At 43.1% G+C, this 16517-nt stretch overlaps 1 protein-coding gene across 2 annotated transcripts in view; it reads right to left on the reverse strand.

Annotated features, from left to right (window-relative positions):
• Positions 1–2211: 2211 nt before the first annotated feature.
• The window catches only part of LOC124596418 (targeting protein for Xklp2 homolog), a 165111-nt gene continuing 150805 nt past the window's right edge, over positions 2212–16517 (reverse strand). For both annotated transcript variants that reach the window (XM_047135549.1, XM_047135548.1), the window contains exon 11: positions 2212–2795. In XM_047135549.1, coding sequence (XP_046991505.1) covers positions 2622–2795 — 174 coding nt within the window. In that variant the 3' untranslated portion in view covers positions 2212–2621. The remainder of the gene's footprint in view (positions 2796–16517) is intronic.

Consider the following 16517-nt stretch of genomic DNA (forward strand, 5'->3'; position numbering starts at 1 on the left):
TGCAGGAGGAAGGACCTATACGTAGTGATGCTTGGGTTGCTGTGCGTAAAGGGCTGGAAGACTTTTGAAAACAATCTAAAATTGTATCGAACATATTTAAGACTTTTTCACTGATATGGCCAACAGTGAAGAAGCCAGGAATATATAAATATTCTGCAAGTTCACGAAATAACACAAGCTCGTAGTATTTCCAAATAAACTGTCTTCCATAGCAACAGTGCAGTACCATCAGTAGACACTCTAGGTGTGAGCACATGTTATGATTCTCCAAGAAAAGGATATAAATGAGAATGTAAATTATGGAATTTCACAAAAAGTTACTACACAGAACAGTACTTCAATTCTGTGGTGGAGAAGAGTCTCCAACAGCTAGAAAAACAGGGCAATCTGTGAAAAAATAAATTGTTCTGGCTCAGGGACCTCCATACTTTTGTCTTCTCTGCTCACCTGGTTTTTTATTCAGAAAGTATAATGACAGACAAAAAATTTTTGTGGAATGCAGAGACACTGCAGCAGCAAGAACATAGTTTCGTGTAAAATGCACCAATGAAAGTACATAGTTACTTTTTTACAACATATATTGGCAATTGTGGTAATGGACGCAATGACAAATGATTCACAAGAGCTGCAAATAAAAAATTTTCAGGAAATAGAGAATATTCTCAATCATATTAATCGGAGCCATTGGAACTAAAATCACGCACCGTCATGCACAGAATCTCTGGTAAATAAAACTTTATGATAAGTGATGATACAATAATTGTCATACTGTGTATCGACACCCCTCTACCAGTGTATCACAGCTGGCAATGGAATTGGAAGCTTACATTCAATGCCAACAGCAGTTGTGGAGGATCCAGTGGACCCAATGCAGCATGCCTGCAGCCATGCTGGACTATAAGCACTCTCTGCCACCACAATATAGGATGGCTGCTGGCACCACTCTTGCACCTGAAGCCGCTCCTCAGAGACATCTGGACTTCGTTTCTTGTTGCATTACCTGTGATACAAGTTAAATAAATCTGCTGTTTGTTGTACTAACTCTTTTACTAATCATCTCAGCTCCTATCCAGCTTTCCTACGAAGACTGTTGCTGCACCAATCTGTAAGCTCTCTCTCCTTACTGTTGTGTACGACAGTGTACACTGCAATAACTGTGTCTCAGATGTTACCAAAATTAAGTTTCATAGTTTTCTTAACAGCTTTCTCACTGGGCGATTCTACAAGGTCCAACAAAACACAAATTTGTCAGTGACGACTTTTTTAACACAGGCAGAGCAGTTGCACAACTCTTACATTATTTTATGTTTCCCTCGGAATACTCTCATGTTTTCAAGACAAAATGTGCATGAAATGTATCTATAAACTTTCAGCATGTTCATGCATCATTTTCAGTCCAAATATGTCAGTGGCTCTGTTTTTCCCATCAACTGAAGTCAAAAAATATTTTTCTTGAAAAGCTCTTGTAACATCAGTTTTTATTGTTTTTGCACTACTGGCAAGAATTTTCACTTGGAAAGTACTCACATTTGAAAATGTCACAAACAGGCAATGCTGTACGACTGTTAGATGACCTCAAGATGCCTATTTTCACGACGGCCTCTGTAATAGAATTATTTATGTATACCGTATAAATAAATTTTACCTTTGCCTAAATATTGTTTACGAACTTCAAACCTACTGAATCTGATACAACACACAACGTAATGTTTGCATAACATTGATAACTATTCCAGATGACTACCATGAACATACACAGAGCTCATGATTATGCAGTAACCATTTGTCGCAGGTACCTTTACGTAACCAGAATGAGATTTTCACTCTGCAGCGGAGCGTACACTGATATGAAACTTCCTGGCAGATTAAAACTGTGTGCTGGACCGAGACTCGAACTCGGGACCTTTGCCTTTCGCGGGCAAGTGCTCTTACCATCTGAGCTACCCAAGCACGACTCATGACCTGCCCTCACAGCTTTAATTCTGCCAGTACCTCGTCTCCTACCTTCCAAACTTCACAGAAGCTCTCCTGTGAACCCTGCAGAGCTAGCACTCCTGGAAGAAAGGATAATGCAGAGGCAAAGGTCCCGAGTTCGAGTTTCAGTCCAGCACACAGTTTTAATCTGTCTGGAAGTTTCACCTCTACATAACTCTCCATAGTAAATTAGAAACAGATACACTGATCATCCAGTACAACAGGCAACTACTGAAATTTCATTAGAATAAGAAGTTTATTAACCATGTTTTTAAAAAGTATGGGAAATAGTTTTGTCAAAAATGAAACAAGAAATATAAAATTACATTGGCAAATAATAAAATCTCATTTGTTTTGTTTACTTGTATTAGCGCTTGAAAAAGCTCATGTACAAACAACATGAGCCCTTCTGTCATACACTATTACCATTGTTATAAAGTAATCACTTTTGGTAGATACTTTTTATGTAACTTTCTCAGTCTAATTAAAAATAGACACATTCTTATCTACAGACAACTATTGACATTTCATTATACAAGATACTTTATTAAACATGCTTTTAAAGAATATTAATATATAGTTTTAAAACATATCAAAAATAAACAAGGACTACAAATATATAATAGTGCCAAGTCATAAAACCTCAGTCAGTGTTTATATGTCTTAGTTCTTGAAAATGGTGATTCTGGTACAGTCAGTTCTTTTGTAGATTTTGCAACTACAACAGGAGCATATTTGGAAATGGGTTGGGCCTTATGAATAGCCTCCCTGCGCAGTCTTGCTTTTTCTTCTTCCTCTTCTCTTTCCTGCTCCTCTTTGAGCTGAAATGACAAAAGCATCAGTAACGAACAATGACAATCATCATCATGAAGTAGAAACTTTGGGCATTTTTTTCACTCATGACAATGCAGTTTAATGTGATGAACTATAGCTTGAAATACAAAACAAAAATTGAACAGATAACTGATGGGTGGCACATAATGCACGTGTCTGAGCTTTACATCTATCTTTATAGTTGGCAACTACTCTTCTTTTTCCTCAGTACAAGATACAAAAATATGAATGTATGCGTAAAATTCACATAAGGACCTGCAATTATACTGAAAGTTTGTGAGAGGTTGCAAGGGCTGACTAGCTGGTGAGAAAAGGGGGGAAAAGGGTTGAGGAAGGTGGTGGTGGGTGATAAGGGTGTATGGAAGAATGGAAAGGCAGAAGAAGAGACCAGGGGCTCTCAATGTGGGGGCAAAAAACCACCACCACACACACACACACACACACACACACACACACACACACAGTGTATCTATGGCAGTTAACAGTTTAACATACTACCCATGGTCTACCAGCTTAACATGGGTGGGGAAATTTGTGTGCCTCAATGATCCACTGAGCTATGCTGGCGGCAGCAATCCTGGTAGGTCACCCATGTAAGATTGGTCAGATCCCACACGAAGTGTGGTAGTCCTGGTTGGCTACATTCTTGGAAGTATATGGGTGCAAACCAGATGGGGCCCTAGCTAAGTCTTACATTACTTCCACTTACTTGTGCCAGGCTGCCTTTGTTTTCTTTTTTATCAACCTAACATTCTTGGAAGTATATGGGTGCAAACCAGATGGGGCCCTAGCTAAGTCTTACATTACTTCCACTTACTTGTGCCAGGCTGCCTTTGTTTTCTTTTTTATCAACCTTTTCCTCCCCCCCCCCCCCCTCCGCCCCTGTAGATGTAGATGTGAAACTGGAAGAGGCATTAGACCTAACCCTGTTACCTTGCAGATAGGCACTGACCTGCCAAAGGCTAAGAAAGAAAACCTTGAATAAAAATTACCTGTCTGTCCTGGATGGGAGTTTTGTTAGAGGTCGATAAGCCATGTACATAAAAATGTACAGACTGCAAGGGCTCACACAGAGCCTTGGAATAAAGGAAGGCTGAGGAAGAGACCAATGTCAGGCAACCCAGTTTGGATTCAATTATCACTCCTACCATGCTGTCCACCCCTTCCCCACCCAATGGTAAACTGTCTTTTTTTCTTTCTTCTGACACTTCAGGATTAGGCCTAGAGCCTATTCTGGTATCACATCTATGTCTACATGATTACTCTGCAAATCACATTTAAGTGCCTGACACAGGGTTCATGGATCACCTTCAAGCTATTTCTCTCAAACAGCGTACCGGAAAATGAACGCATGAATCGTTACTGCTAGTTCCAACTTCTCTTATTACAATGACCATTTCTACCTATGTAGGTGGGCACCAACACACTATTTTCGCATTCAGAGAAGAAAGTTGGTGATCGAAATTTGGTGAAAAGATCTCACCGGAACAAAAAATGCCTTTGTTCTAACGTTTGCCACCACAACTCGCATACCATATTGGCAACACTCTCCCCCCTATTTCACGATAATAAAAAACTAGTTGCCCTTCTTTGAACTTCTTCAATGTCCTTTGTCAAACCTACCTCATAAGGATCCTATACCGCACAGTAATACAGTCTCTGTAGTGAATCTGTTGCCTCTTAAGTGTTCTGTCAAAAAATGCTTGCCTTTCCCAGAACACTTTGTATATGATCACTCCATTTCAAGTTATTCGTACGAGTGTTGCCAGAAATTAATACACCGCATTATTTTCCTCACCCGAAAATAGTGCAACAAATGCAAAACATTACGTATGGATTATATGAAGTCTCCTGAGTGAGCGTGTCAAGTTCCCATCACTTTCAACAGATAGCGTAGCTGCAGGACAGTTTCAAAATGGCATTTGTAGGTGATTTACATTACAAGCAACGTGCCGTCATTTAATTTCTCACTGCAGAGGAATAACTGTGGGGAATATTCACAAACACTTGTGCAAAGTCTATGGAGCACCTGCTGTCAACAGAAGTACAGTTAGTCGCTGGGCAAAGCGTGTGAGGTCATCTGAAGGCGGTTTGGCAGAGTGCCATGATTTGCAGCGGTTAGGGAGACCGCCCACAGCTGTCACACCTGACAGCCCTGACCTAGCTCCCTTAGACTTTCCCTCATTTGGGCCATTAAAGGATGCCATTCATGAAAGACATTTTGAGGACAATGAGGAGGTGATACACACGGTGGAACACAGCTCTGCCACCAGGACAAGGATTGGTACCGGCAGGGTATACATGCCCTCGTTTCACGCTGAAGCAAGGCCATAGAATGGGATGGAGATTATGTGGAAAAATAGGGTGTGTACATAAAATACCATTCTTTTTTGTGTGTATTTCTCATTACGTTCAACAAAGAATTGATCAAGAAAAAATGCAGTGCATTACTTTGTGGACAACCCTCGTAATGCTAATCCTTAGGTATTCAGTTAAATTCGCAGCCTTTCGATTTGTCTTATTTATCATTTACCCAAAATTTAGAAGAATTCTTTTAGACTCCTGTGGATAACTTCACATCTTTTTAGTCAATTGCCACTTTTCGCACCCTACAGGTATCTTGTCTAAATCATTTTGCAATTGATTTAGATCATCTTATGATTTTACAAGATAGTAAATAGCAGCAGCATCTACAAACAATTTAAGAGGGCTGATCAGACTGTCTCCTAGATTGTTTACATATATCAGGAGCACCAGACAGCCTGTAACACCATCCTGACGAATGCCAGATATCACTTATGTTTTACTTGATAACTTTCCATCAGTTACTATGAACTGTGATCTCCCGCATTCTGTTCAAGAGTGGAACAGTAGATAAACAGCTTGAAGGTGGCTCGATGAACCGTCTGCCACGCACTTAACTGTGAACTGCAGACTGGTCCTGTGGCTGTAGATGTGATACTGGAACAGGCCCTAGGCCTAGCCTGGAATGGCAAAAGCAAGAATTTAATTTCTCTAGGCCTAACTCTGGAGTACCAGAAGAAGAAGAAGAAGAAGAAGAAAATAGTTTGCCACTAGGTGAGGGAGCACTGTTTCATTTAAATAAGTGTACGTTTGCGCAAAAAAATACACTTTCTAAGTATTATTACAATCTGTTTATTGGCTAACAGTACAAGTCCCTGACAACCAATCTATTCTGTGAAGACTGCACATCAATATCACTTTCCACTTCCACAATATCTGCAGTGCACATGTTAGGTTATTCACCATGAATATGTCATCTCGTGTAACTATGTTATGCGCTGTGGACACTGAAATCCCTCACAGAATGATGTGGAAGTTCTAACTGTCTGCACTATCTACGTCAATCTACTTGGCTGATGTGTGTTGACTGTGGACAATAAGCTGAGACAAGTGTACAATTTTGGTAATGTTTCCTACTAATACCCTGATTTATAATGAATTAAAAAAAGGTAATAGGACTGCCAGTTTGAGAACATTTTTCCACACAAGCTACTTGTCATTTGGCACCTTCGTCCTCTTCCCTCATACACTTCCACTTGTTTCAATTTTCAGTAGCAGTTAAGATACAAAAACCCCGCATTTCTGCACCCTTGGCACCCCAAGCAGCTGCTACTAATTGTGATACATCTATGTACATACTCTGAAAACCACTGTACGTTGTATGGCCAAAAGTACCTTGAACCACTCCTAATCATTTACTTTCCTGTTTCACTCGCAAATAGACACGAGAAAAACAACTGTCTGAAACCCTCCATATGGGCCCCAATTTCTCACATTTTATCTTCAAGGTCCTTACGCAAAATGTACATTGGCAACAGCGGAATTGTCCTGCATACATATCTTATAGCTAAGGCATCTCTGATGCCCCAAACAACAGCTTTTACCTCTTGGGCCTTACAACGGCACTGCACTTCTCTTAATTAACTACGTGAGTACAACAGTAGGCATATCAATGGTTACACCACCACCTCACTGAAGTAGTTGGAAATGAATGCATCTGCCTGTTAATTAATTACTCTTTCTTTCTACACCAGTAAACCACAATTCTTGAAGAATACAGAGTACTTATAAATGGTGGAAAAATCGAATTTTTAATGACTTTATTAAATTCTATAGTCTTTCCTCATTACATTGATATATACATTATAGGGTTTCAAATGAAAAATGACCTATATACACCAAATTTTAAAGTTAAGGTCATGTACGCCACCACACTCCCTTTTTTCTGTTACAGAAACCAGTATTATTTCAAAAAGAACTGTGAACTTTCTGTTTCCAGCGATTATATGTATGATACATTGTATGTGTTAGTAACAATGCAGATGTCTAGTGTCTGTAAATGATTACCTATGCTAGTATTGACTTTTGTTTCACTGAAGCAGTTTGTTCATGTGTTACTGAATGTATGTTGTCCCAATGCTACATATATTTGTGGAAGTACATATCCTGTAGTGTGCAATAAATACGAACTATGTCACGCATCAAGAAATTCACCGAAAGGAAATTCTGTGGTAACCAGTTCACAAACAAAGCAAGCCACACTGTTGAAAGTAACCTATGTATCAGTTCTTCAGGCAAGAAACTCCCACATGGCACGCCTCCTGGTGATTCAAATTTTTGTGTTAACAATGATGCTGTTTGTAGTTGTTGATGTGGGCATCTTATCGTCTTTGATAAAGGAAGTGGCGAAATGTAAACAATGTGATAGTGTAGGCTGTCTGGAAATAACTGAACAACAAAGTAGCAGGAAGGGTTTAGCATCAAAATTAGTTGTTGTGTGTAGATCCTGCAATAAATCTACCTTGAAAATGACTTCGAACGTTGTGCATGATTTGTATGATGTGAATTTGAAGTTAGTGTATGCAGTGCCTGCAGAGGAAAAGGAAAAAAGGCTGTTCAAACATTTTATGGTTTGATGGACCTATCTCCTCCTCCGAGTAGTTTCAACAAGTGCGTAAAAATACTTTTAGGTGCCTTGACGGTTGTGTCTAAAGCGTCTATGAAACATGCAGTAGAAGAAGCTGTGGAACCAGGGACATTACTGCTGCACTTGAAGGGACATGGCAACATCGAGGACATCATTCCTTGAATGACGTTTGAAGTGCTACTTCTCTGGAGCATGGAAAAGTTGATGATATTGAGTGCTTATCTCAGTACTGCCACATCTGACATGGTAACACTGAAGGACATACTGAACACCAGTTTTCTAAGAATTATGATGGTTACAGTGGACGTATGGAGTGTGATTGAGCTCTAAAAATATTTCAGAGGTCGGTGCCTGTTTATAAAGTTAGATATACAAAGTACCTAGGTAATGGGGACTCTAAAGCTTTCAGTAAAATTAATGAGTTCAATGTTTATGGTGATAGCTTGGTAACAAAACTGGAGTGTTGTGGACATGTGCAAAAGAGGATGGGTGCTAAATTGAGGGGGCTATGAAGAGAAATGAAAGGAAAGTTGCTATCTGATGGGAAAATCTGTGCCTGGTCAAGTCAGACTGACAGAAACTGAAATAGACCTTCTTCAGAGTTGTTATGGACTGCACCTCTGAATGATGTTGGAGCAATGAGAAAAGCTGTACGGGCCACCTACTTTCTTAAGTTGTCCACAGATGACCACCCTGTTCACGGACTTTGCCCTAAAGAAGGATATTCCTGGTGTGGTTACCAAAAAGCAAAAGAAAGTGGTCAAATATACAATTATAAGCATTCTCTTCCTGAGCCCATTATGAATGAAATAAAACAAGTTTTTAGAGACCTGAGTGACCCTGTTTTGCTTAGTAAATGTCTTCATGGGGGCACTTAGAATACAAATGAAAGTTTCAACCATTGCATATGGGAAAGATTACCCAAAAATGTTTTTATAGGCGTAAATAGATTAAAAGTTGGTGTACTAGATGCAGTGATATGTTTCAATGCTGGAGTGGTAGGAAGGTTGCAAGTCTTGAGAAATTTAGGCATAAAATGTGGCTCTAATATGGAAGATCAATTGCTTGTGTGTGACAGACAACGAGTGCATGAAGGTGAAAGATTTGCTCTTCAAGTTACCACAGAAGCAAGAATTGTAAAAGTAATGCCAAGAGGATGATGATGATTAGTGTTTTAGGGCGCACAACAGCGAGGTTATCAGCGCCCGTTCCCAAAAGTTCAATTCAGAGCCGAATCGTGAGAGAAGTGGTATTGTTCAAATTGCAAGATTGGACACAGCACATCAAAACAGGGAGATAAAACTAAAAATAAAATAGCAGTACAAACAGGGAAAAATATGTAACGGTGGCTGAGTGACCACTTACAAATAATGGGTGACCAAACCACTGGACAGCACATTAAGACTTCAATCCCAATATTTTGGGAAGAAGGCCAGACATCACACAAAAACGTAAAACTCTAGTGACACTCGCCTCATTATTAGTTAAAAGAGAGGGTAGGTCTGGTGGGAAACTGAAATCTTCCCTCAAACCTGCATATAAAACACACTCAGTTAAAATATGCCGTATCGACAACTGTGTCCCACATGTCTGACACGTTGGTGGCTCCTCACGACGTAACAGAAAACCATGTGTCAAAGGACAATGTCCTATTCTAAGCCGTGTAAGGGCTACTTCCTCAGCGCGTCGTTGTCGGAAGGAGGTGAGCCACGGTCGGACAGAATCCTTCACCGCTCGCAACTTATTATCCCTCACGTCCAGCCACTGAGCCTCCCACCAACGCATGACCTTCCGAGTCATGAAAGACATAATGGCCTGCAGGGGGACGGAACAGCGAGCAGGAGGTGGGATGGAGGAAGCCTCCTTGGCAGCCGCATCTGCAAGTTCATTTCCAGGAATCCCTATGTGCCCTGGAACCCAGCAGAAAATCACATCCTTACCCTGCTGTTGCAAGAGCAGGAGTGCGTCCTGCACCTCTTGCACCATCCGATCTGCTGGGTACATTTGTTGAAGAGCGTGTAGAGCACTTTGGGAATCGGAGCAGATGATGAATTCCGTGCCACGATGTCGGCGCATATGCTCTAATGCTTGCAGAATGGCAAACAGTTCTGCATAGTAAACTGAGAACTGCTCTGGGAGCCCTATCCGATGGACAGTATCAGGAAACACAGCAGAGCAGCCCATAAAATCCCCCTGTTTAGAACCATCCGTGTAAACAGTAGTAAAATCGGAATGGCGTTCTAAAATCTTAGTAAGTTTAATTTTAAAAAGGTGATCCGGGGTACAATACTTCCTGTAAGCAGCCAGATCAAGAAGTAATCTTGGCCTTTGTAGTCGCCAGGGAGATCCCCTACTCCATCCCTGGTGGAGGACCTTAATGCCCTCCAGGTGTACCGACTCGAGACTCTCCTTTGCACGGATGCCAAACGGCTTTGTTGCCGCCGGACGGTGGCGGAAGAGACGTGCCAGTGCCGGCTGGGAAAAAGTGTCGGACGCCAATGAAAGAGGAGTGGACTTGGTCCTGTACGCGTGCCGTACCACGAGGAGAAGACGCTGAAAGCACAGCGGAGGCTCTCCCGCCTCGAAACACAGACTAGCAACCGGACTCGTGCGATAAGCCCCCGTTGAAAGCCTAATACCCTCATGGTGAATCACATCCAACATTTTGAGGTAGGAAGGTCTTGCAGAGCCATAAGCTTGACATCCGTATTCCAGTCGAGGTCGCACAAAGGCCTTATAAAGTTGGAGCAGACGTGCCCTGTCAGCGCCCCAGGATCTATGACTGACGCATCTAAGGACGTTTAAAGCCTTGAAACAGCGGACCTTTAGATCCTTTAAGTGTGGCAACCATGTGAGCTTCTCATCAAAAATAAGCCCGAGATATTTTACTTTTTCCATAAAGGGGATAAGTGTCTCCTAGTTTTAAAACAGGGAGATTAAAAAGAGAACGGGAACGATTAAAATCTACACAAATGGTCTTCTCCAAAGAGAATTTAAAGCCCGTGGTCTTAGACCATTTCTCCAATCGCACGAGTGTCAGCTGTAATTGGCGTGTAGCAGCTGTGACGGAGGAAGACGCACAGAAAATGGAGAAATCGTCCACAAACAAGGAGCACTGCACGGGCCGTCGTACAGTGGACGCAATACTATTGATGGCAATTGCGAAAGCTGTCACACTGAGGACACTTCCTTGAGGGACACCGATCTCCTGCTTAAAACGGTCAGACAGGACATTCCCAACCTTATACGTAAAATACCTGTCTGACAGAAAGGATCGGATGAGTGTGGGTAAACGCCCACGGAAACCCCACTCATAAAGCTGCCGCAAAATGGTACGCCTCCAGGTAGTATCGTACGCCTTCTCCAGGTCGAAGAAAACCCCGATAAGGTGTTGCTTACGTAGGAAAGCATCTTGTATCGCTGTTTCGAGTAGGATCAGGTTATCTAGGGTGGAATGATACCTCCTGAATCCACACTGGCAGCGGGTAAGTAAGGATCTAGATTCGAGAACCCACACCAGGCGCCTACTGACCATACGCTCAAATGTCTTTCCGACGCAGCTCGTGAGACTAATGCTATGGTAGCTACTGGGTTCGGTCTGATCCTTCCCTGGTTTTAAAAGCGGAATTAAAATCGATTCTTTCCACGAACTAGGAAAGTCGCCTGTCTTCCAAATTTCATTAAAAAGTTGAAGGAGCACTTCCTTTGACCGCAGATCCAACTGCTGCAGCATGCTATACGATATCAGGTCTGGACCAGGTGCGGTATCCCGAGATATGGACAGTGCAGAGTCCAACTCCCACAAAGAGAAAGGCTGGTTGTATTCCTCAGTGTTCTGTGAACGGAAATCAAAACCAGCCCTCTCCTGTGTACCCCGATAGCGCAGAAATTCTGGGTCCTGGCTAGAATCGGCCGTAATAGTTTGAAAAGATTCTGCCAACGCCCGGGCGATGTCTCTCGGAGATGTTAGGAGACACCCCCGCTCACATGTAGCGGCTAGTGGCGGTCGAGAGTATCGCCTTGAGATCCTCCTAATGGCTTCCCATACTTTGCTTGAAGATGTGGACCTATTGATGGAGTTCAGGAACTCACGCCAAGACCTCCGTTTACTCTCCCTAACGATTTTCCTCGCCCGCGCCCGTGCTATCCGGAAAGTTGTCAGATGCGCAGCAGTGGGGCACCGACGGAATCTCCTCAAAGCCGCCCGCCTCTCTCTGATGGCGGTACGACAGTCGTCATTCCACCAAGGGACAGGCTGCCTCACAGGTGTTCCCTTTGACTTTGGTATGGATACATCAGCGGCATGGTGCATCACCGCCGTAATGTGATCCACCCAATCCTGGACGCCTTCACATCGTTCAAAAACAGCCAACTGCCGGTAGAGCGTCCAGTTTCCCTTCCGGAACAACCATTTCGGCGGCTGTGCGACACGACCCATTTCAACTGGCAGATGGAGCCAGATAGGGTAATGGTCGCTGCCATGAAGGTCGTCGTCGACGACCCACTGAGCAATGTCCGCAAGCACAGGCGAACAAATAGAGAGGTCTATGGCAGAAGACTAACCTGAAGCGGTGCTAAAATGCGTGGCCTGACCTGTGTTCAGCAGTATGACGTCGGAAGTCCTGAGCAACTGCTCAATCATCTGGCCTCTGGGGCAGGTTTTGTTGGAACCCCATAATGCATTATGAGCATTAAAGTCTCCTAAAATGAGAATGGGACGGGGTAGCTGATCAATGAGCCATGCGAGGGCTTCACTGTCAATGAGCTCAGTGGGTGGTAAATACAAGGAGCACACTGTAACATGAACCTGGGCCAGGATCCGAGCTGCAACCGCTTGTAGCGTCGTGGTTACGGTCACAGGTGAGGAGTGGAATGTGTCCTTAATGAACACTGCCACCCCACCCTGAGCCCTATTACCAGTCAGGTCGTCTTTCCTGTACACGTGATATCCCGTAAGTACAGGCGTGTCAGTCTCTTTAAAATGTGTCTCTTGCAAAGAGATGCAAATGGGGTTTGCCTGTACTAACAGCTGCAATTCTGCAAGGCGAGGTCTGACTCCATTCAGATTCCACTGAAGTATGGGAGCCATATCAGCGTTTCGGTTTAGATTTCCCCCTGTCTTTGCGCCGCACTGGTGAGGCACTTGTAGAGCGAGTGGCAGCAGAGGGGCTGCCAGGTTCTGGGGAAGAGGTATCAAAATCCATGACGATGTCCTCCTCATCAGTCAGGGATGCCATGACGACATCCGATGGTGCCTTTGGCAGGTGTGACGTCAAACGCCGTGCCCCTTTCCCTGGTCCCGTTTTCTTTGTGGAAGCTGGGGATGGGGGAAGTGGAGAGGCACACTGTTTCTGGAGGACCTTCAAAGGCTTCACTGGAGCTTTCTCTGCAATAGCGGTGGGTGCAGGCGGAGCAGCCTGAATAGCTATATCGTTAGTGGGAGTGCTCTGGCAGGTACAAACACAGGTACAGGTATGGGTGGAGGATACTGCGACGCTGGACATGGTCTGCGTCGAAGCGTCTACTCGCGACGCACGGTTGTGCACCAAAGAGGCATAGGATGTGGCAAAGACAGGGGGTTTTGTAGCCCTATACTCTTTTTTGGCTTCCACATAAGGTAGCCTCTTTGTCACCTTGATCTCCTGAATTTTTCGTTCTTCCGCAAAGACGGGGCAGTCTCTGCTCTAGACGGGATGGCTCCCAGAGCAGTTTATACACAGCGCTGGAGATGTGCAGTTGGTCCCAGCTTCATGAGCTGCCTTGCCACAGATACCGCAGGTTGGTTCACCCTCACAACTCATTGTCGTATGGCCAAATCGCTGACATTTGAAACAGCGCATAGGGTTAGGTATATAAGGCCGAACCCTAAGTCTGAGGAAACCAGCCAGAACGTATTCAGGCAAGACAGGCGAATTGAAAGTCACAATGAAAGTGGCAGATTTCTCAGTGACTCCATTATTTCTACGTGTCCTTTGTTCCACGTCTACAATCCCCTGTGTTGCCCATTCTTGCTTCAGCTCGTCGACATCGATATCCATTAAATCACGGCAGGTGACAACGCCTTTACTGGAGTTGAGGGAATTGTGCAACTCGACAGTAATATCATACTCGCCTAACTTGGGTGACTTCCGAAGCAGCTCCACTTGCGATGCCCTAGTAGTCTCAACTAACAGGGTACCATTCCTCAGGCGTTTGATAGATTTCAGTGTACCTGCGAGTCCTTCTAAACCTTTATGTATGTAGAAAGGAGACACTTTTTCAAATGAGCCCTCCTTCCTCTTAATCACGATGAAAACATTGTCATTTACGACTCCATGAGCCCTGTTACTCTATTCCATCTGCATATCTGGAGGACTAGCCTCCCTCATGCACTTGACTGATTGCGAAGTTGGTGAAGGGAAATACGTGGTTGCCATGTGCGTCCCACGAGCAGCTAGGGAACGAAACGTCAGCCCAGACAGAGCCCCGCATGCCTGGGTAAGCCTTATACAACTGAGGTGCGGCAGGTTCCTCAGAGGTCGCCCGCTAGCGACTGTTCCACCTCAACAGCCATGCATCTTATCGGCGCGCGGCACACCTTAAGATTTAAGGGTTTTTTAGAGAGGTATGTACCATCCTCGCGATCCAGGCAATCAAGCCAAGATCCCCGGTCCCTGCGACACACAACGTTCCACCGTTGCGCCATACGGTGGTCGCTGAAGCATGCCCAGAGCTTACGGTGTCAGAGGACTGGCGGCACACACCAGTCCCCAGCTCGGGGATCCCGGGTTCGCCAAGCCCGTACCCAGCACATAAATGCTGAGTCCCCTGAGGGGGCCAAGAGGAAGCATGAAGATGAAGAAATGCTGCAGGATGAAGATAATGCTTGAACCATGTCCTAAGGCACAGTTTAATAGGTCTCATATCTTCATTTCAGGGTGTATACGTGGACAAGGAAAAAAAAAAATTCCTGGATTTCCCAGTTAAAAATACACTTTCTCCCGGGTAACAGTATATTTTCCCTTATCAATCCTTTGAATGGTTATGGTTTTATATAAGGATGTACAATTTCCCGGCACTTTAGAAAAAGTAACCCAGGGAAAAAGATACATTTTGGAAATATCTTTGATGTGCAGCAACATGTACGCTGCATATTTTCGTATTACGAAAGTATACATTGGAATTCCACCGAACACCGCATGTTACTTTCCGAATCATTGAAATCGAGATTTCGATGCGCTTTTGTAAGCCGTTCGTAGCTCATGTCGCGTGATCTCGCCAGCCGAGGACACGTGATGTAGTCAGCCAACAGCAACATCACTGTTAAGTAGCACGAACACACAGACAGGGAAAGTTAATAGTTTAAATTAATATACATAGTGTTGCTACAAGAAAAGAAAAGCTTTCACATATAGTATTGGTCTCAAGCTGCAAGAGAAGCTAAGCTTTCGCATATACTGTTGATCTTTTTCGCACGTGTTACAGTTTAAGATATATCACAAAAATGTGCCAGTTAAATTTTTAATAATGACATAAATGTCTGATCTTCAGGGTTCGAAATTCTTCTAAATCGCTCGTCATCGAAGAGTTGATTTTTAAATGAGAGTCAAACGCTCTGTGATTTAATCAATTCATGCTACATTCTTGCACATAGTTCAACTTACGTAAAAGGATATTTACTTTGAAAGTAACGCTTTTTAAACCACTGTTCGCAATTTTTTCCCGCGACCTGTTAGAAATAGGTTCGTTTCAGCAGTTGCCAGAGAGCGCAGATAACAGGCGACACCGCACTTTGGTAGCTATCATGACGTAGGAAACCCGTATGTACATACGTGTAAAACATTGAATGATCATACATTATGTCATAAAAGAAACAAGACATCGGAGGATACTGCAAGAGCATCGGAATTTCGTGAACCATATTATTAAATGTGCACATTTAAAGTGCATACTTAAAGGGCACATTCGTAAGTACAGATTCCCAATGAAGTAGACCGCGACCTGATATTAAGCTTTTCAGTGTGGTTTTTGGGATGTAAATTTTCTTGGAGCACCAGTACTGTATTATATTATGTTTGGTTCTTTATTGTGGCATAATGCCATACGTGCTAGAAAATGAAAACGTGCACTTGAAATGCAGTTAATAGTTGAAACTAGCCAGTACTGTGGAATTAAACATTTCGTTTCAAATACATTGACTGCCTCTGTGGAGAAGGTTAACAAAAATTTCTTTAGCAAACAGGCAAAAATAACTTCGTTGCTCAGCAAGGCGATTAATGCTTGACTGTCAGAAAGGTGGAAATAAAATAAAATCTGAAACTAATGACATATTTCAGCCTTCCGTAATTATGTGAATGTGTTTTAATTCACTTGATAGCTCCCGGCCACAGATGTCCGTTTTGTTTTCATTTGACTTGAGAGTAAACAAAGGGGAAACAGCAAAATCACTAAATGTAAACACGGGTCATGTGGAGACTACCCACTATAACTCAGACTGCTCTGCGCATCAGCCCCGGATCTACGACATTTGCGAACCGGGTCAATACTAAAAAAAAAAAAAAAAAAAAATCGAATTTTCAAAATATGTTCATCTTGTAGCGCACATCTTTCTGAAAAGTCTGAAACATAAAACATACATATTCGAGGAAATGTACGACATATTATTTGGTCTTAAGTATGCCGAAGTGCAGTGCCACGCCTCTTCATAAAGCATTTTTCTACCACACGTCCAAACTATATTCAGGAGAGTGGAAATTGAAATGTCCTATGGTGCTTCCCC

Source organism: Schistocerca americana, chromosome 2 (genome assembly GCF_021461395.2).
Source record: "Schistocerca americana isolate TAMUIC-IGC-003095 chromosome 2, iqSchAmer2.1, whole genome shotgun sequence".
Classification (NCBI taxonomy): Eukaryota; Metazoa; Arthropoda; class Insecta; order Orthoptera; family Acrididae; genus Schistocerca; species Schistocerca americana.